This window comes from Cervus elaphus, chromosome 1, assembly GCF_910594005.1.
Source record: "Cervus elaphus chromosome 1, mCerEla1.1, whole genome shotgun sequence".
NCBI lineage: Eukaryota > Metazoa > Chordata > Mammalia > Artiodactyla > Cervidae > Cervus > Cervus elaphus.
The window spans coordinates 48,847,471-48,869,511 of record NC_057815.1 but is presented as its reverse complement, the minus strand read 5'-3'; the positions used below and the strand labels follow the sequence as shown (position 1 = coordinate 48,869,511).

General features: G+C 34.9%; 1 protein-coding gene across 1 annotated transcript in view; it reads right to left on the bottom strand.

The window, feature by feature from the left end:
- The window catches only part of PIK3C2A (phosphatidylinositol-4-phosphate 3-kinase catalytic subunit type 2 alpha), a 105,179-nt gene that overhangs the window by 13,033 nt on the left and 70,105 nt on the right, over positions 1-22,041 (bottom strand). The window contains exons 12-23 of the mRNA XM_043901933.1: positions 21,218-21,340; positions 19,983-20,150; positions 13,885-13,996; positions 13,366-13,511; positions 10,649-10,837; positions 10,089-10,182; positions 9,495-9,589; positions 8,962-9,142; positions 5,797-5,901; positions 4,788-4,880; positions 3,266-3,395; positions 1,078-1,214 (exon numbers count right to left, since the gene is read on the bottom strand). Of these exons, the coding sequence (XP_043757868.1) occupies positions 1,078-1,214; positions 3,266-3,395; positions 4,788-4,880; positions 5,797-5,901; positions 8,962-9,142; positions 9,495-9,589; positions 10,089-10,182; positions 10,649-10,837; positions 13,366-13,511; positions 13,885-13,996; positions 19,983-20,150; positions 21,218-21,340 (1,573 nt within the window). The remainder of the gene's footprint in view (positions 1-1,077; positions 1,215-3,265; positions 3,396-4,787; positions 4,881-5,796; positions 5,902-8,961; positions 9,143-9,494; positions 9,590-10,088; positions 10,183-10,648; positions 10,838-13,365; positions 13,512-13,884; positions 13,997-19,982; positions 20,151-21,217; positions 21,341-22,041) is intronic.

Sequence of the window (22,041 nt, the reverse complement as noted above, 5' to 3'; positions counted from 1 at the left end):
GAAAACAGAGATTATCTGCCCAGGATTACATCATTAAGTGGCAGAGCCAAGATTTAAACCCAGGAAATGAGATTCCACTGTGTTATATTCCCTCTTACTAAGCAAAGCACATAAAAGAGCCAAGTGCATAAAATCCACTTAAAATATGGCAGGCGAGTCTCGCATGCTGCAGTCCACAGAGTCGCAAAGAATTGGACATGACTTAGTGACTGAACAACAACTGGACAATTATTTTGTGTCAGCTTATCCAGAATCACAGAGCCAGTATTACTATAAACAAACACTGGCTTCTTGTCCCAAACTATAAGAGCGAGCTCTTAAATAGTGTAAAGACCACAGAGGACAATTCATAGGGTCAACAGGTAGCATTTGTACATATCTATCTGCAATTGCAATATATTAATGATTTGACATAAACTAGGATCTCATTAAAACTGAGATCTGTATCACCATTGCAAGTATTCTTGAGTGTTTTCAGATCAATTTAGGATCATTAGAAGCCTTATATGCTAAGAGATTTCCCTTTCCTATTATATAATTCAAAAATATACTAAACAAAAACTTGATGCCTCCTATAGGAAGAGTATCAATTATAGAATTTATTCTATATAGTGCCTTACATATATTAATTCACTTAATTCTCACAATTATCTTATACATTATTTTTTACAGTCATAATATATACTATACTATTTTATAGCAAAGATCACTGAAGCACAAGATGTTAAGTTAACCAATTCTTATAGCTGGTGAGTGACTTGGGACCTGAATTCAAGCTCAGAGAGCTTGAATCTTCTACTTCCACAGTCTTCTATTATCATATTTTCATGAAATACAACAGTCTGGATTATAAAAATACCTCTGGTTTTGCTGGCCTCTAAATATATGTTTGGAATTTTTTTTCTTTTTTTGTAATTTAGCATTGGTTTCACTCAGATCCTTGCCATTAAAAGCATTCTGTTTTTTACTCTTTTCTTTACTTGGAGAAAAATGCTGTTTTCACAACTTAAAACTGAATGACTAGTCACCAGAGCTGGAAAATGAAAGCACTTGAGAATATGGAGACTAGTTAATTACCTTTTCATATTCCTCTTCAGAAGGATTATACTTCCTCAGCCACTCAGCAAGCGGTTTATCTTTAAAGGATCCAGTCACACCATATTCCACTTGGATTTTCCTGAGGGTATCCGAAGCAGGAACTAGCTCCACCATGCCTTTAGCAACAAAACATTAAGAAATGTCAAAATGTGTCCCTGCAAATGTACAGCTTTCGATGTTTGACATAAGATACCAGTTAAGAATAATCATTTTTAAAAAATCAACTCTGGCAGCCCATACTATAAAGTGTGAACAATCAAAATTATCAATATAAAAATCAATTTTATTTTCAGAAGTACCCAAGATATAAAACTGAATCTGACTATTTGAGACTTTATATCAGTATATCCATGTGCTATGCCCACAAAGAGTAACAATTTTAATTACAAACTAGGTAAAACTGATCCCACTAATAAAGCTACTTATAAAATACATGCTGTCCCATTTCAGCACAAAAGAACCTTCTCTATAGCATGTATCTGGGCAAATATAAGAGTGTTTCAGAGTACAGGAAGCCCTTTCAAAGGGAAGAGCAGATTAAGATTGTCTTTGTGGTGTGTCTGAGTCTCAGGTACATGTTTTCTCTTCCTTACTGAAATGTAAATGCTGTACTTATGTAGAAAAATCTCAAAAATATGTTTTTAAACACAAAATCCACATAGAGAACTGTATCTTTTGTGTTTAAAGGAAAGACTATTATGCATGTTGGAATATACACAAAATAGTCTCAGAAAGATCCCTGGTGATCCAGTTAGGACTCTGAGTTTCACTGCTGGGGTCACAAATTCAATCCCTAGTCAGGGAACCAAGATTCCTGCATGCTGTGCGATATGGCAAAAAAAACTTTGAAAAAAAGAAAAAAAAAAAAGTAGCCTCAGAAAGCTATGTGAATGGTTATATTTTGGGACCAAGCTGCCAAGGAGGTGTGTGTGATTTAGATTCTAATTTATTCTATTACGTGCTATGTGGATATTTTACTGTATGTGTATACAGAATAAAAGATACAGAAACAGAGACCTGCTTTGAAGAAAGGACTAGAAATAACCAAGAAGGCCAAGGCCTCCAGGCCATTCCAAAAGAAGGCATTCAAAAGAAAGCATTCAGGGCCAGGTTGTAATGCCAGTAGTCTAGTCACACATGGCAGAGTGAATTCATTTGAATCTTTTCTGTTGCTTAACTACATCATCTGATTTATAGTTCACAGTGACATCCTTTTTCAATGAATACCTGCATCCCGATTTTATCAGTATGATTAATCAAATTTTTAATATACATACAAATTGCTAATTTCTTTATCAAATATACACACATACAAACGACTATGTACAAAACAGTGGATAAAAGTTCATAATGATGCAAAGTACAATTATCCTCTAAGGGAACTTAAAATGAATCCAGCAGAGAAGACTCAATGTTTGGTAAGTATTAAAGACAACTGCTGAACCTGGAGAAGGGAGGATTACTATACACTGATCATTATAGGCTAAGGTGCTTGTTGAAAACTACATAGTTTTTAACCATGTGAATGTGGTTTCTTCATTTGAAAAGTAAGGACACAGAAAGATAACACAAATGAAAAGCTTTAGCACAAGGCAAGGCACAACGTAAGCACTCAACCATCAGTTAGAAACAACGTAAAAAGAAGGAAGTTGATTGCCTACAAAATTACACAGAATTCCATGAGAAGAGTTCAACTATATGAAATAAGTATGGTGACAGAAAAACTAATCCAAGCAAATGACAGGCTCTTGTTGAGGAATCTCTCTTGATAAAGTGACTTCCATTTTATAAGACGTACTGTCTTGCAAGCAATTGAGCTACTAACTGAGTTATTATAGAATATCAGCAAGAATTCTTTTTTTTTTTTTTTACGTCCCCGCCCCCAAGAATTCTTAATTTGACTTGATTGCCCCTTTGTTGAGGAACTATTCTGACCAGGAATCGAACCTGTGCCCCCTGTAGAAGAAAGGCAGAGTCTTAACCACTGGGCCATGAGGGAAGTCTCTGACCTGATTTCCTTTTGAGAAGATAAAGTCTGTACATTCTAACCTGAGAAAGCAAAGTGATATGGTTGAGATCACGGACCAGCATCAGGACCATTAGAGCATGTACACTCTGAGCATTATCCAAGGGAAAAAAAAAAAAAGACTATATCTAACAGATTTACCTCGATCTCTGCCAGTTGAGAGACATTTGAAAATTACCATCCTCAGATCTAGTCCTTCTTTAAGCCAGATCTTGTCCATAATCTTTATCATTTGTAAAGCTAACATATCTTGCCTTAGATCTTCACCGACCTTGAAATCAAGGAAACAAAATGAAACTTGTACATTTCCAAAAGCTTTAATAGATTACATATAAAAAAGGGGGGAGGAGTGGGGAGAAAAGAGTAAAGAATAAAATGAACTGGACCACCTTTTTATTCTTCTGCAGCAGTCCAGAGAAAGTTACTTAACTTCTTTACGTCTCAATTTCCTGATCTGTACACTTTAAAAGACTGGGTTTTACAGTATGAGTATTATATTCAATTTTTTAAAGGGGCAATATGGGGGATCTTTTTGATGATCAAGATAATTCATATCTTGACTGTAATGATGTCAACATCCTAACTGCAATATTGTACAAGATAATATCATTGTGTAGAGGGTACGCAGGATTTCTGTGTAATTTCTTAAAGTGAACTATGAATCTACAATGATCAGTTTACTTTAAAAAAAAGTTAGCTCTCCAAAAATGAATTCCAACTGGAACTATATCAAGTTTTCATTTTCTTCTTAAATTGGATAAAATAAGTTTAAAACACATAATGATAAATACATTTTTGAGATGAGCCAAGAAAATTATGGAAAAAAAAAAGAGGTGATTTGCCTTAAAAAAATTATAACATACAAAATTACTGTATTCAAAAAGATGAGACTGTTTTAGGAAAAGGCAAAGGCATCAGTAAAATAAAATGGAGTCTAAAACCAGATCTGAGTATATGGGAACTTGCTATATATATCAAAGGTGGCTGACTAATCAAACTCATTGAATTAACTAAATCTCTACATTCTTTCCTAAAAATAATACTGCGATTGCAACAAAGAAAACTTTGATTGTTAATGCATGTGTGTGCATGCTCAGTCATGTCCGACTCCTTGTGATCCAATGGACTGTAGCCTGCCAGATTCCGCTGTCCATTGAATTTTCCAGGCAAGAATACTGAGTGGGTCGCCATTTCCTTCTCTAGAGGATCATCCTGACCCAGGGATTGAACCATGACTCTTAAGTCTCCTGCACTGGCAGGAAGATTCTTTACTACTGCCTCTTTACCATGCACATGGAAGTTCTGATTGCTAACAGATTCCCACAGGTAAGTTAGAGGTTTTCAAAAACAGTGCCAGTTCACAGTTTTGCAATTTTACTCTGCACATCTCTAAGGTGTACCATTTACATCATAGTCTGGGTGAAAGGCACTACCTGGAGCTGTGATGTACTTAACTAGCATAAGATGGCCATATGCAGCAGCTCTAGCCCAGAGTTGCACTTGTTTCCAAATCCATTTGGAAACAGTTTACAGCAGTAATAATTTTTCACAGTTATTCAATTCCATTAAACACTAAATAAAATTGCTTTTGCAATTCTGAAAAAGGAATTTGAGATAAGAATTTTTAAATTACAAACAAACAAAGTCACCTTATTCTGCTCACCTTAAACATGACATTAATTTCTTCCCCCATTGGATCAGCATTCACCATTGTGACTTTCAAGGGCACAGCATTAGAACTGAAGAAGGAACATGACTACAAATACAATATGTTGAGCATTAAAATGATTAAAATGATAACACTGAAACAAAAACTTAAAGCACAAAATTTTGCATATGCTTATCTTTTCTCTAAATCAGTGTGATTTGGAGTAAGATCTCTACTTCGGTTCACGGCACTAGTAAAATTAATAATTAGCCATGGAATCAAAGGGTGACACTAAACAACAAATTCATTAGCAGACATCAAATTTAAAATTAAACTGGTTAAAAAACTAATTTAAGACTGTGAGAGTAATTTAAAGAAAACAACGAACAAAATCCCAAGGGAAAAGGTAATCCCCGCTACCCCCACCTTCAGTGACATACAACCCAGTCACCCACTGTTACAGTCCAATGAAGAGGAGCCATATGTCAACTTATTAAAAAATTAAATCTGAGACTCCTTTCAAAATAACAGACTCTAATGGATGAATTAACTGGTTGCTTTTGCTGAAATCATGTGAGAGAAAAATTCACTATTTGTATTATTATTAGCCCAATTAAAAATATAATTACTCAATTTTGATGATTATGACTACTTTTTAATGACTCTAAAAAGTGTTATAAACCTCTGAAGAGTACACGTGTCCATTCACAAGGAAGGTTAAAAAACTGCCTACCTGTGACTGGGGAGTTTTACCGTTGGAATTATAACATATGCAACTATTATACCATAGCAAAAAATAATTTATTTCAATTCAATAAATAATTGCACTCTGCTTTTTTGTTCAGGAATGGTAATTAGATAAGCATATACTGAGATAAAAACAGATCTTACACAAACACAACCAGAAGTACTTATAACCAACTTATGTACTTTATCTGCATTTGCCTTAAGCATACCTGCCCCACCTGCCTTTTTATTACACAATATTTGAAAATTTAATATGAACTAAAGTATTTTATGTCACCTTAATATTTAATTCTTTTGCTACAAGACTTGGATTGAGAGGAAGACGGCATTTACTTCTTAGAAAAAAGGACTGTACTCGTTCCATACTCCTTTGGAGGACAACCTAGGAAAAGAAATTGATATTTTAAGTACAGAATGAAAATGAACACCTATTTTTCAGATAACAAAAACATGATGTGGACCCGATTTTTTTTTTCTTTTGACCCAAATTTTTTAAATGACCAATTGTCATGTGGTCAAAAACAGCTGTTGCTAAATAAAGTTAATTTTATTATAAAAATAAAATTTACAGCAAAGACTATAACCATAAGGGGGAAGTACATATGCTCATATTTAACATATTTGTTAATACTAACAGTCAAATAAACAAATAGAAATTAAATAATAATGAAACACCAATTTTTATCTAACAGATGAAAAATTTAAGATAACATCCAGTGCTGGCAACAGGGTCAGAAATAGATACTTTCATAATCTAGTGGTGGGGAGTGGGGTCTTCATTGGTTTTGTTTTTGATATTACAATGTAATATAAACTATTATAACTAAAATGTATATAGCTCTTGACTGAATTATTTCATCTGTATGATTATCCTATAAAGGAATACTAGCAAAGGGGCAAACACACATTCAAGTTCATCATAAAACTGTTCAGGAAAAAAAAAATGTATAAACAACCTGCACAGATGTAATGGTTCATAATTTATGCTACCATACCTTGTAATACTATGTTCTCATTAAGAAACAAAAAGTATAGTTAAATGTACTGACATGAATTCTCCAAGTAAAAAAAAAAAAGCAGCAATTTACAAATTAAAAAAATCATTGCTAAAAGAAATGAAAGATCAAAGATATCCCATGTTCATGAACTAGAAGACTTATTACTAAGATTGTGATATTTCCCAAATATTGATCTACAAATTCAACACAATCTTCATCAAAACTCCAACTGCTCTTTTTGCAGAGATGGGAAGGCTGATACTAAAATTCGTATAGTATTATAAGGGACTTCCAAACAGCCAAACCACCTTGAAAAAGAAAAAGTTGGAGGACTCACACTTTCTGATTTCAAAACCTGCTACAAAGCTATGCAATGAAAAAAGTATAGTGTGAGGACAGACATAGAGATCAATGGAACAGAACTGAGAGTCCAGAAATAAACCCATACAACTATGGTCAACTGATTCTCAACTAGGGCGCGGAGTTTATTCAATAGGAAAGAACAGTTCCTTTAGCAAATGGTGCAGCAACATCTGGATAACCACATGTAAAAGAATTAAGTTGGATTCTCGGCCCATAGAACAAAGCAAACAAACAACAAAAATAGCCTCAAAATGGATCAAAGACTTTTTAAAAGTGAACTTATAAAACTCCTAGAAAACATAAGTGTACATCATTGTGACCCTGGATTTGACAATGAATTCTTAGATAGGATAGTAAAAGAACAAGCAACAAAAGAAAAAAAAAGTTAGACTTCATAAAAGTAAAATCTTCTGTGCATCAAAGAACATTATGAAAGAAATAAAAATACACAAAATGGGAGAAAATATTTACAAACAGTATATCTGATAGTGTCCAGAATACACAAAGAACTCTAACAATTCAACAACAAAAAGACAAACCAATTAAAAAGGACTTAGAAATTTCTCCAAAGAAGATATACAAATGGCCAACACACACATGAAAATAAGCTCCAAACCATTAGACATTAGGGAAATGCAAATCAAAACCACCATGAGATGCCACTTCACACCCACTAGGATGACTATAGTTTAAAAAAACTATATTTTGGTGAGGATATGGAGAAAATGAAACCCTCATTTGTTTGTTTTTTTTTTGTCATTCAGTCACTAAGTCATGTTCGACTCTTTGGGAATCCATGGACTGTAGCCTGCAAGGCTCTTCTGTCCACGGGGTTTTCCAGGGGAGAATACTGAGGTAGGCAGCCATTCCCCTCTCCGGGGATTTTCCTGACCCGGGGACTGAACCCATATGTCTCCTGAATCGCCTACATTAGCAGGCGGATTCTTTACGACTGAATCCTCATACCTTACTAGTATTATACCAGAATTATAAAATGGTGAAGCTACTTTAGGAAACAGTTCAGTGGTTCCTCAAAAAACATAGAATTACTATACGATTCAGTAATTCTACTCCTAGGCAAAGTGAAAACAGATGTTCAAACAAAAAACTTACACACAAATATTCACAGTAGCACCATTCAGTAATAGTCACATAATAGAAACAAGCTTGATGTCCATCAATAGATGAATGGATAAAGAAAATGTGCTATTATTTACACAATGGAACACTATTAAATACACATGCTAGAATATAAATAAATCTTTAAAACATTAGACCAAGAAATTAGACACAAAAGGCCACATGTTGCATGATTACATTTATATGAAATGTCCAGAACAGGTAAATCCATAGAGATAGAAAGCATATCAGTTCTTAGCAGGACCTGGGAGGACAGGGGAATAAGGAGTGAGGAGTTAGTGGGTATACATAGGCTTGCTTTCTGTTGTGATGAAAATATTCTGGAATAGATAGTGGTGGTAACTGCAATACACTGTAAATGTACTAACAGTCAATGAACTGTACACTTTGGTTAAAATAGTGAATTTTAGCTTAAAAAATATATATATATGTATATATGTTTCTATAATTATAATTTTTTAACTCCAAAAATTTGTATATATACTTAAGTGTATGTATGTGAAAAGCCATATAAAGTGACCAAGCAGGACATAAAATATGAAGAAGATACCCACAGGGAAAAACCGAAACTGGGAACGTCCTAATTTTTTACTCTGTAAGCTTATAAGCTTATTCATTTGAACTTCTTAAACAGTAGCATCAATTCATACTTTCATTACTTTTATAATCACAAAAAAGTTAAAAAGCACAACAATGAGAAAGAAACTCAAGAGAACAATTTTGATTGGAAAGAAATTAATAAGTATGGAAATGAAAGGGAAATGAGTTAGGATATAAAATCTTTTCCAATAGATTTTAAGCAACCTTTGAATTCAGTCTGCTTAAGACAGCATAGGTGAGTTCTATCAGATGTCTACTGAAAAAGAATAAAAGCTTAACTTGTCAGCACTGCAAAGATTCTTTAACATCAAAACATTTATGTTCCCTCTGTGGGTACATACCTGTCTGGCTGATCCACTAGCCTGTCTTACTTTTTCTGCTACTCCTCCTAAAAGCTGTACAAGCTTTGTCTGCTTCAAAAGTTCTTCTCTGAGTCCTTTTCCTCCTACTGAGAGGAGAGCACCTAAAACATGTTCATATCGGGCACCAAACTGTGCATCATGCAGAGCATCCTTGAGGAGCCTAATACAGCAAAACATTTATGTCAGTCACTTCTAAGAACTAGATTAATGTCTCTCAAAACTCAATTTAAAAAGTTTAATTTGTGGTATCTAGGAATTAATTTTAAGCTATACAAGCAAGAAAAACTCAATATTACAGAGCTCTAACATGCCGAGTAATTCTGCAATAGAGGGGTTTGTTACTTCTGGTTTTATTTCTAAAGATATAAAAACTCAGCTTCTTTACAACAGTCACTTCAATAAAACATCTGGTATCAATAGCAAATAGTCTGAGCATACTGCTTAAACTTTGAGTGTCATTTGTACAAATAATAGGAACAGAAATAAAGTACTTAAGAAAATTTAAACCGTACCAATATAAATGGTGTGCTATCTGTATATTTCCCAATGCTCTGGACAGAAGAAAGTGCACTAATGAATTATTCAAGTAAATTTCATATTTCAAAGCCTACATGCAAAGAAAAATAAGAATCAGTAGTTGTCAAACCCATACTACATTGTTAGGATAAAATTATCAAAATATAAACTATATAAATCAAGGGTTACTCTTGTTGAGAAAAGATGATACTGATAAAAATGAAACAGATTAATTAATTTAGGTGAAATTAATGGAGTCAAGCAGAAAAGTACACAGACTTGGGAATAACATTCATTAGCTATGTTTAAGTGGCCAATTTAAAAAAAAAAGAAAGAAAACCTCAAGTCTGGTTTATTCTGATAATTAAAATTCTAGGTACATATATATATAGTATTCAAGCAAGGCAGCTGACAATAGTAGAAAAAATTTCACACTAAATTCAAACGCAATGCACTTTAACATTCCCACTGAACGAAAGTATTCAATACTTTTAATCAAAACGGAAAGGAGATCCCTTAACAAGATCCTTCCCTACTCATAAAAACTGGATTGAGCATAAGAAGGGTAGATAACCTAGTAAAAAACTCACCTGCACAAACTGTGGAAGAAGATCTGTTAGCTCATCATCACTAATAGCCTCAATCCAGGTCACAGCTAGGGACCTCACTTCCTGATCAGCAAATCTAGAAGCAAACCACAAAATTAAGATTTGAGAGTGATTTCTAAAGAACCTGTTTTTTCTGAAGACACAATCTCAATTTATTCCTGACAAAGAATGCTTAGATAGCTATTGAAAAGCAATGTATTTCATCTTTTTTCTTAGGAAAAAATCATATTGTCCTATACACACATCCAATTTTGCGACTATTTAGAAATCTTTAAGATCATGAAAATAAATTCTGACCTATATCATAAAAATAAAACAAATTATTCAAAATTTATAACCTCTCTAGATTAGTTTTCAGTGATATGACATCCCTTTTTAATAACCTCAACACAAAAGATGTGTTTATAGAAATATGCATTTACACACTTATGTTACACTGCTTTCACATTAAAACAAAGGGAACTAACCCTCTAAATAATATCTTCCCAGAAAAATTGACAACAATAAAACAGAACAAATAAATTCAATCACAGTTAACTTACTTCAAATCAAGAAGCTCCAAGGCAGTCAGTGGATGCAATGGAGGCCACTGCTGAAGCAATGAATAAGTTTTGGCAAGATTAACCCATTTCCAGTTTGGGGCACTTGCAAGTACTTTAGGAAGACAATTCGGGTGTTTGAGGCAATAATAACGTTTCTCCCACAAAAAGGTTTTATCTTCTTTAGAGAGTCTAAATACATAATACAATTAAATTACTTCTCAGTGATACCATAATGACAGTTATAATCTCAATGATTAAAAATACAAAGGAAACAGACTTTTGAACTCTGTGGGAAAAGGTGAGGGTGGGATGTTTCAAAAGAACAGCATGTATACTATCTATGGTGAAACAGATCACCAGCCCAGGTGGGATGCATGAGACAAGTGCTCGGGCCTGGTACACTGGGAAGACCCAGAGGAATCGGGTGGAGAGGGAGGTGGGAGGGGGGATCGGGATGGGGAATAAGTGTAAATCTATGGCTGATTCATATCAATGTATGACAAAACCCACTGAAATGTTGTGAAGTAATTAGCCTCCAACTAATAAAAAAATTAAAAAAAAAAAATACAAAGGAGAAATTCATTCCTTTTAGGATAGCCACTTCTTGGTAGAATCATTAATACTAATTTGGGATAGAAAAACACAATGTACATCAAACACCACTAATTTGGGGCACAGAAAGAAATCATTCTGCTTTGAGAGAAGAGTCTTAGTTAAGAAACTGAAGGATAATTCGGATAATAAAATTTATTGAGCTCTAATCAGATGCCAGGCACTAGAAATTAGAGTTAAATAAGGAGAACCTACTCTAAGAGACAGCAAGGATTTCATCATTTTATACAAGTAAAATCAAAAGTCATGTCAAAATCAAATACTACTACAAAATTTTAGACGATGAATATAGAGTCTGGAGAATCCCAGGGACGGGGGAGCCTGGTGGGCTGCCGTCTATGGGGTCGCACAGAGTCGGACACGACTGAAGTGACTTAGCAGCAGCAGCAGCATAGAGCTCATTTGAGGAATATTAAAAATAAAAACTTGTTCTGGAGATTCGAATTCACTCTTAATGACAAATGCTTATGTGAATGAAATATTTCACTATTTCTCTACCCATCTATCTACCTTTGTGTTTATAATCCATGAACTGAATCGAAATGTATTCATGTGGAATATGAAGAAAAAAATCAAATACTGCAAAAAGGCACACAATTAGGTTTCTCTCCTTCCAATTCCTCTCCTACTGGCAACTGCCTCACCTAGTATATTCTTCCAGAGTTAGTCTATTTTTATAGAAGTATATACAAAGGTGTATATATCAAATTCTCTTTCTTTCCTTTATGTTAATGGTAACATGAAATTAAAAGACACTTACTCCTTAGAAGGAAAGTTATGACCAACCTAGAGAGCATATTAAAAAGCAGAGACATTACTTTTCCAGCAAAGGTCAGTCTAGTCAAAGCTATGGTTTTTCCAACAGTCGTGTATGGATGTGAGAGTTGGACTACAAAGAAAGCTAAGTGCCGAAGAATTGATGCTTTTGAACTGTGGTGTTGGAGAAGACTCTTGAGAGTCCCTTGGACTGCAAGGAGATCCAACCAGTCCATCCTAAAGATCAGTCCTGAGTGTTCATTGGAAGGACTGATGTTGAAGCTGAAACTCCAATACTTTGGCCACCTGATACAAAGAACTGACTCACTGAAAAAGACCCTGATGCTGGGAAAGATTGAAGGCAGGAGGAGAAGGGGATGACAGAGAATGAGGTGGTTGGATGGTATCATTGACTCAATGGACATGAGCTTGGGTAAACTCCAGGAGTTGGTGATGGACAAGGAGGCCTGGCATGCTGCAGTCCATGGGGTCGCAAAGAGTTGGACACAACTGAGTGACTGAAGTGACCTGAACACACTATACATACTATCGTACTTGCTTTCTTCATTTAATATCTTATATATTAATAATAGCCATAACTTCATTCTTAATAGTTACATAGTGATGTTAGATAAATGTACCATAATTTAACCCATTAATGAACATGTATATCCATTTTACAACAACCCAAATAAATACTGCAAGGAATATTCTTGTCTCCACAAGCAAATATAAAAGGGTTTTCTTTAAAATAATGCTATTACTGGAAGTGGAATTGTTAGGTCACAGATTATGGACACTGTGACCTTAATAGACTTTGCCAAATTGCTCTCCCAAAGCTTTTAGAGTTCTGCCCACAGTGTAATTCCTATTTTTCTGTATTCTATCAATACTTCATATAATGAGACATTTTAATTTTCAACAGTCTGATGTGTGAAATGGTATCTTGTATTAATTTAAGACTCTTTGATTACTGAGAGGCTGAACATTTTTTTCAGACGTTTAAAAGGGTTGTATTTCTTTTCCAAAGAAAAACCTATTCATATTCTTTGTCTATCACTGTGTTGTCAGTTTTTCTACTTACATAAAAAAGTTCTTCATATATTAAGGAAATAGATTATAGTCCCCAGTCTGTTATTTGCATTTGATTATGCAGAAAGTTTGACTTACAGAAATTTCTAAATTTTATGCAGTTATACAGTCTTTTTATACAACTAAAAACAGAAAGAGAAAACTTTCCATATCAGGAACATTGCTAAATCATGAACTAAATCAGAACACTTAATAAACCATTAACTTGAACTTTACATTGTAAGAGATAATCAGGCAAGAGAATTAAAGGAGCATACCCAAGTGATGAGTCTCTGTGAAGAATATCAAGAAGTCTCCCTTTCACATCATTCTCCAATGTTTCTAAGTTGTGTTGTTGTATAACGCTTCTGTCCACTTGAGGAGCGGTATAAATGATATCAAATGTAGGAGAAGGAAAATCAACCTTAAAAATTAATAGAAATTGATCAAATTACAGCTGAAAAGTCCACATGTTTGCTACATTTACTTATTTTTGATTTGTCTTAGCCTTAAGGGTGAAAATATCAAATATTAAATTAATGCTTCTGTCCTTTTATTAAGAGTGATTACCGTTATTAGTACTTCTCAATAGCACATATATTCGTGGGATTGGTATAAGTGCATCTTTCACTATTTCTCAGAAATAGGAAATGGCTTATTAACATTTAAATACAGATCCTAAGATCTAAACAAGATCAATTAGGCTTCTTTAGTAAGAACTGAGACCATGGTATACATATATTCTTTATAAAGAAATTCAAACTTAAACCTCTCCTTGTGTCAGGAAGTATCATTACCTGTAACACTATTCTTTCCATCACATATCCTTTTTTGGGGACTGTTCCAGGAATAAGATTTGTATGTGATGAAGTCCAAAGATACAGAAGCTTAGTTCCACATGTTAAAAACCTTCATGAATGTAAACAGAAGAATACTGTGGTTTTCATTTTAAAAATTAATTAAAAACTCACAACACATGATAATGAATTTGAAATGTTAATAATCAAATATTTATTAAGCATCCTATATATAGAAAGAACATATTAGAAGGAGTCACTCTCTATAGTGTATTTTCACTTTAGGTAAATGTACTGAAGTATGGAAGTTAGAACAAAAGAAGGGAAGATGAAATGGGGCTCAGGACAGAAGAAAAGATGGGTAAAGTCTCAGAGTCACCTGTCCCCAAAACAACTTCTATAAATAAGACAGTGTTTGAACATCATCTACAGAGAAACATATCTCAAGGTGGTGGTTTGGACTTCATAACTGCTCCTTGAATTCTACCGTAAGAATAAAAACACATGTCAAAGAAACCAGTATCTACTTTGTGTCAAAGTACTGATTGTTTGAGATGAGAAGTTTAACCTGTTTGTGACCAGGAGTCAGCAACCTTTTTCTATAAAGGGCCAGACAGCAAATATTTGGGGTCTTCTGGGCTATATACAATCTGCCAGACTCAACTCTGCTATTACAGGGCCAAAAGAAGTCATGAATAATACATTTTAAAACTGTGTGCTGTGTTCTAACAAAACAAAAAACAGGCAGTGAGCTGGAGCACGCTGACCCTTGCCCTAAACTACCAATTTATAATCTACTGAAATTAGAAACATTTACCAATAAAAACACTGATATATCTTTCCACAGATGAAATTTCTGAAAAATAACATGATATATAAAGGTAGGAAACTATACACTTCATCAAACTTTGTTCATTTTATTCAAATAATAAATATCCTTTCCAAAACTAGACTCCAGTTTATGTTTTCTCTAGCAGGTTAACGGTTTTTCAATTTTTGGCACAGGAATTCCCTGGCAGCTGGTAGACTGTGCTTCCCCTGCAGGGGACACAGGTTCGAGCCCTGGTGTGGGAACCAAGACCCTGCAAACTATGTGGGGTGGCCAAAAAAAAGATCTTCACACGTTATATTCTATCTATTCTAGAGCCGCCCTCACCCTCAGCTAGATTATCTGACGGCAAATTCTGATCATATCATTTTATTTGTATATACTTTTATGAGTCTCTAAATGATAAATACTGTTATTTAAACATAATTACAACAAAATAATTAAAAATAACTATTTGTAAGTTATCAGCTAGGGACTTCCCTAGTGGTCTAATGGTTAAGAACCCGCCTGCCCATGCAGGGAGGACAGGGGTTCGATCCCTATTCTGGGAAGATTATATATGCTGTGGGGCATCTGGAGCCTGTGCTTTGCAACAGAAGCCACTGCTATGAGAAGCCTGCGCACCCCAAGAGCAGCTCCTGCTCACCACAGCTAGAGAAACCCTGTGCACGGCAACGAAGACCCCCTACAGCCAAATTACTAATAATACATTTAACAAAGGTACTGGCTATACAATCAGCATTCAGATTTCTCTGGCTCTAAAATTTTTTTTAATAGCTGGTTTGAATTAGGATGCAAGAAGGTCTAATATGTGTGTTGGGTGATATGTATTTTTAAGCATCTTTTAAGTCAAAGGTCAAACTGGACTGTCACCTGCTTTTGTAAGAAAACTTTCAATAAAACAAAGCCACATTCATTCATTTACATGGTGCCTATCACTGCTTTTGTCGTTGCGACAGAGACTACATGACCTACAAAGTCTCAACTACTTCTGTCTAGTTCTCTTTACAGAAAGTTTACCAACTCTTGTTTTAACCTATACATTATTCTTTTTTATCTCCTGTTACTTGTTGAATAATCCAAGTCTTTTGTTGTGAAAACTTCTCTGTATCCTGGATTTTACTGACTGCATTCCTCTGGTATCATTTTAGCATGTCCCTTTATCTCCTATGTTTTCTGTAATATTTAGATCTAAAGGACTGAGCTGATACAAGGTTAGTGATGTGGCAAGAATACGTCTTGGGCTTCCCTGGTGGCTCAGAGGTTAAAGCGTCTGCCTTCAACGCGGGAGACCTGGGTTCGATCCCTGGGTCGGGAAAACCCCCTGGAGAAGGAAATGGCAACCCACTCCAGTCTTCTTGCCTGGAGAATCCCATGGACAGAGGAGCCTGGTGGGCTACAGTCCACGGTGTCGCAAAGAGTCGGACATGACTGAGTGACTTCACTTCACTTCTTCAAGAATACGTCATGTTTTACAGCTGGAATTGTATACTACTAGTTCCTGATGCATCAAATAAAGCACGCATTGTTTGGTGTATCTCTCCTTCTGTAATGTTAAGATAATTAATTTGTTCAAGTGCTATCAGTCTAAACCATTTATCATAAGTTCCAGAAAAGTTAATCACAACGGTTTCTAAACAGGCATTAATAAATCATTACTTAAATCAATGTCAACCAAGAATGCCTTTGACTCCACTGGATATCTGGCAATGTCTGCAGACTTTCTGGTTGGCAACTAGAGAGTACCACTAGCATTTAGTGGGCAGAAGCCAAAGGTGCTGCCAAACATCCTACAATGTACAGGACAGTCTTCCACAGCAAAGAATCACCTGGCTCAAAATGTCAACAGTGCCAAGACTGAGATTTCCTGGCCTAAATCTATTATTTCAGTAGGGATTGCAACCTCAGATATGCAGATGATACCACCCTTATGGCGAAGAGGAACTGAAGAGCCTCTTGATGAAGGTGAAAGAGGAGAGTGAAAAAGCTGGCTTAAAACTCAACATTCAAAAACTAAGATCATGGCATTCACTCCCATCACTTCATGGCAAGAAGATGGGGAAACAATGCAAACAGTGACAGACTATTTTCTTGGGCTCCAGAATCACTGCAGATGGTGACTGCAGCCATGAAACTAAAAGACACTTGCTCCTTGGAAGAAAACCTATAACAAACCTAAACAGTGTACTAAAAAGCAGAGATACTACTTTGCCGGCAAAAGTCCATCTAGTCAAAGCTATGGTTTTTCCAGTAGTCATGTATGGATGTGAGAGCTGGGCCATAAAGGCTGGCACCGAAGAATTGATGCCTTCAAACTGTGGTGCTGGAGAAGACTCTTGAGAGTCCCTTGGACTGCAAGGAAATCAACCCTGAATATTAACTGGAAGGACCAATTCTGAAGCTGAAGCTCTAATACTTCTGGACCACCTGATGCAAAGAGCCAACTCATTAGAAAAGACCCTGATGCTGACAAAGACTGAAGGCAGGAGGAGAAGGAGACGACAGAGTATGAGATGGTTAGATGGCGTCACCAACTCAATGGACATGAGTTTGAGCAAGCTCCAGGAGACGGTGAAGGACAGGGAAGCCTGGCATGCTGTAGTCCATAGGGTCGCAGAGAGTTGAACACAACTGAGCGACTGAATAACAACAGAAGTTGCAAAATTCTGATATTCTGTCATTCTTTCTGCATCTATTAGCTGAAATTTTTCTACAAAGAACTTTCTCACATCAATTATTTGGTAATCCTGAGATTCAACTATAAAGGAACAGCAGGTTAAACGCTTGATTCCATTTATTTAAAAATGAATAAGAACTCATTTGTTGCTGAGGTTGAAATGCCTGTAAATCATTTGGCTCTTATGATAATAACTTCATCGGGCTGTATGCAGGTTGTAGCTTAAACATAATTAATTTTAAAAGAATTTCAAGACCAGGATTTCTGATCATTATACTACAGCACACTAGCACAACTAAATCATAACACAGTTTCTATGTATTTATATATAAATATTTATATATAAAGTCATCTTCCCTCTTAATTTCTGAGCATTTTTTGAATGTTAAATCCTAACATTATCTAGATTAACTACACTGCTTGGCAAACTCTCAAGCTTAACGGCATCAGTTCATTCTTTTAAACAGCTGAGCACTGGATACATGCAAACTATTTAATTGTCTAACAAAAGTCAACTGCCCTTCCCTTTACTCTTTTGAATCTTGAAAGAAGGTGGTTAATTCAATAAAAACACTTATTAATAAGCAAATAAAATGGCAAAAAGTGACAGTACTCCTTGAATGAAGCAGATTCTTGTTGCTTTCAAGAGCACGAAGTTTTTCAAAACTGACTCACTTATAAAAATTGACAGACACAGTTACATTTAAAAACTATCACCTGACACTAGTTTATCAAAGACAATTGAGAACACAATCCCCCTCCTTTATGTGGCCAATATTATGTTTTAGAGTAGTTACGGACTATATTTAGCAAGGAATTCTAAACATGTATCATTAATAGCAATCTCTTTAACTGCTCTTCTCTAGTGTTTGTCAGTTCAGAATTATGTCAGGTGTCAAATAAAATTGGAGCCCAACAAAAGGTATATAACTAAAAAATCTTATATGGCCTTCTCAAATATAGGGGGAGAGACAAAAGAAAAAAATATATATGAAAAAATGCTATATTTAAGTATATGGGAAAAGAATATTTCAAAAACAAAATTTATGAAGTCAGTGTTTCAAACACCACATGATTTTAAAAATGATTACTGAAAAATCAAACTATGTCACTTAAGAGGAAAAGAGAAGCAGAACTAGATTAGCAGAATTTTTTCATTCTTATTTTTTATTTTTTAATCATTTTATTGTGGGTTAAAGTGAAAGTCACTCAGTCATGTCTGACTCTTTGTGACCCCATGGACTATACAGTCCATGGAATTCTCCAGGCCAGAATACTGGAGTGGGTAGCCTTTCCCTTCTCCAGAGGGTATTCCCAACCCAGGGATCGAACCCAGGTCTCCCTCCCGCACTACAGGCAGACTCTTTACCAACTGAGCCACAAGGGAATCAGAAGAAAACTGGAGTGGGTAGCCTATCCCTCCTCCAGAGGATCTTCCAGCAGCTCTTGTAAGTTAAATAGATCAATTATTAAATCATTTCCCAAAATGGTTTCAAAGGTGCATTTTAAATAAAAAAATGTATCATGGTATCAAATAAATCTGAGAATGGCAATATAGGTTAATGTTGAGAATGCAGACCCTGAGGCCAGATTCCCTAGATTCAAACTCAATTCTACCACTTATTAACTAAGAGTCCAAGGGCAAACCACTTTGATTTCCCCCTCTGTAAAAAGGGATAATAATACCTACCTTCATAGGGTTGTTCTGAGGTATATAAGGCTATGTATACAGCATTCAGACTAATAGCTTGCATAGAGTAAATGCTATGTTTTTGTTATTACAGTAATATTATTATTAAACACAGTAACTTGATTGCAGAACTTAGATACTCCAATATGATAATGTCCATTGTTACTCTCCAAAATGTTATCATGTTCTATATCAAGCATCCCAAACTTAGTCAATGATTTTTCTTTTCATTTAAGAAGATGCTTCATGGTCTCAAGGAACATATTATTACTTAAAACATAAATCAAAACAGTCAGCTGAAAAGCCAGGTAGATTATACTATCCCAAAGGCTATTAGTAGACACAAAGCTCAAAAGGAATTTCTTTTACCATAAGGATCAGCAAGTTTTGCATACATGTGGGACTTCTGAAGATTAAAGGCCCAGGGCCCATAACAGTAAGGGGAAATCAGTCAGGTAAAGAGAAGGGAATAATATGCAGCTGTACACTCAAACAGGAGGAGGATGGGCAAAGGATGAGAAGATGGAAAATGGAGTTTTGTTGTTTTAATCAAAGGAACGCCTAAGACCATGAATATTATGTCAATAACATAATGCTTTTCATAAATGGCAATTAAAGAATGAATTGAAAAAAAATAAAGAATGAATTGGCTGCTGCTTTTCTTCTGGAACAGTGAGCAGCGAACAATCTTTGAAAACCCATATAGATATGTTCAAATGACATCAGAACAACTTTGGTTTTCTCTGTATCTCTGAAATGACTTCTTTTAATCATATTGGGGAAAATGTGACAACTCATTATTCTCATCACGAATGTCAGTTTTCCCCATTCCATTCTCCAGCCAATACTGATACTGCAGGGGTGTTCACAGTCACTCACCATTAAAACTCAGTAACACTTACCGTTTAAAGTCAAAAAGAGGCAAAGAAACTTTGCCCAAAGCTTCTGGCCCTTTTCTCTGCTTATTAGAATCAGGGGAACTTCCACTGCTCTGATTTAAAATTCCAAAAAGAGTAAGATGAAGAAGTGATTCTAACGGCAATTGTGATATCTGGATGGGAAAAATGATTCTATGGGGGGGAAATGTATTAATAGAAAAAACAAATTAGATTGAATATGAAGTTTAACCCTTTAACGAAACTGACAATTTTAGGTATTTTATTTGACTCTTCAAATAATCTTTAAATCTGAGTAAACTTTATGTAAGTAGGTAGCAAGCTTGGCTAACAAATACTAAAAAATCTTAAATAAATTTCATTAAAATTTAAAACATATAACATTTCTCTCTTCAAAAATTTGTTAATCCTTTTATTTAAGGCTTGCAATGTCAATTTTTAGGCAAGATAATCATCATCTTTATTTCTTTTAGGAAAAGCTAGATGAATGTTCAAAATGAATGTTTCTGACTCTAGATGTTTGTGTGCACATACATGCACAGACAGACATATAAGGTTACCGGAGCTTTTTTTTTAATAAGATCTGAAAGGACACATGAGGTCAAGAGTGGTCACTCTGAGGAGTCATGAGATGGTTAAGTGCTGAAAATAAAATGATATTTTTCACCCTATATGCATTTTTATATTATTTGACTGTTTTCACAAACATGTGCTACTTTTGTAATTAAAAAAAAAAGAAAAATAGGAAACTATTTAATAAATGCAGAATAAAGTTTCGCAATTGCCTATCTGCCTAAATAATGAAAGCAGTCCCTTAAAGATAATATTTTAAAAATATTAACAGTTCAAAATATCATCTTGTACATGGATTGAAGATAATTTTTAAAATCTGTTAACCAAGAACTAGGCTTCCTAAATACATTGTTACAGAATAAATACTAAACTAAAGCAATATTATAAAACACCAGAATTACACATGACTTTAACTTGACAAAGGCTAGGAAGAATTGATGGCATGGTTCTGTAATTTAACAATATGAAGATTCAAGAGTATTTCATATTTTAAATGAGACCTTCAGTCCATGCTATAAAATTGTACCTAGAAGAATCTCGAAGGTATCAGTAAGAAGTTAATTAATTTTAACGGAAATTGTAATTAAAAATGAAAACTGGAAGCATACATGGAAAAAGGTAAAGAACAGGACATACTGAAAGAATAAAAAGCCAAAAGTCTCACTTACAGTTCATCCCATTTAATAAGATAGAAGAAATTCTTATAAGTGCCAACCTTCTTTGATTGAATAGGTTTAAAAAGATCCTTTCCGTTGTAAGTCAGGGAACATACCAAGTAGTATTTTTCATAACTGAGAAAATAAAAGAGTTTAATTTAATTTTTATTTGATAACACAAATGAGTTAACTAGCCAAATATATATATATACACACACACACATATATATATATCATTAGCCATTCTTCCCTAAGTGACTATTACCTGAAATAATTTGGTTACTATATCAGTGAATTTTTGGAAAAACATCTAAAATTTAACTATTGCAAATCCTACAAAAATAGAGGCAGAGCAGAGGGAATACAGAAGAGAATATACATTCCTAGTTGTCAAGTCTAAAGGAGCTATATTGATACCAACTGGAGAATTTATCTCAATTTGGCATACAGTTAGTTACCAGCATTAAATTTTAGTTAAATGACACTGAATAATTCTTCATTTCTAGGTATATTCATTCTAGGAAGTAACAGCATAAACATTTATGTTCCCTAGGTGCCATTTTCCTTTGGTGAGCCACTGAAGTAAAGTCAGTTTACCATATTTAATGGTGCATGGGCCTGAGCTGCACTGAGCTGATCTTCCTGATCTATGGAGGGTTCCATCCATGGGGAGAAGGAAATGGCAACCCACTCCAGTATTCTTGCTTGGAGAATCCCAAGGACAGAGGAGCCTGGTGGGCTGCCATCTATGGGGTCGCACAGAGTCAGACACGACTGATGCAACTTAGCAGCAGCGTCCATGGGGACAGATGCTACTGTAATCTTTCATGGGAAAG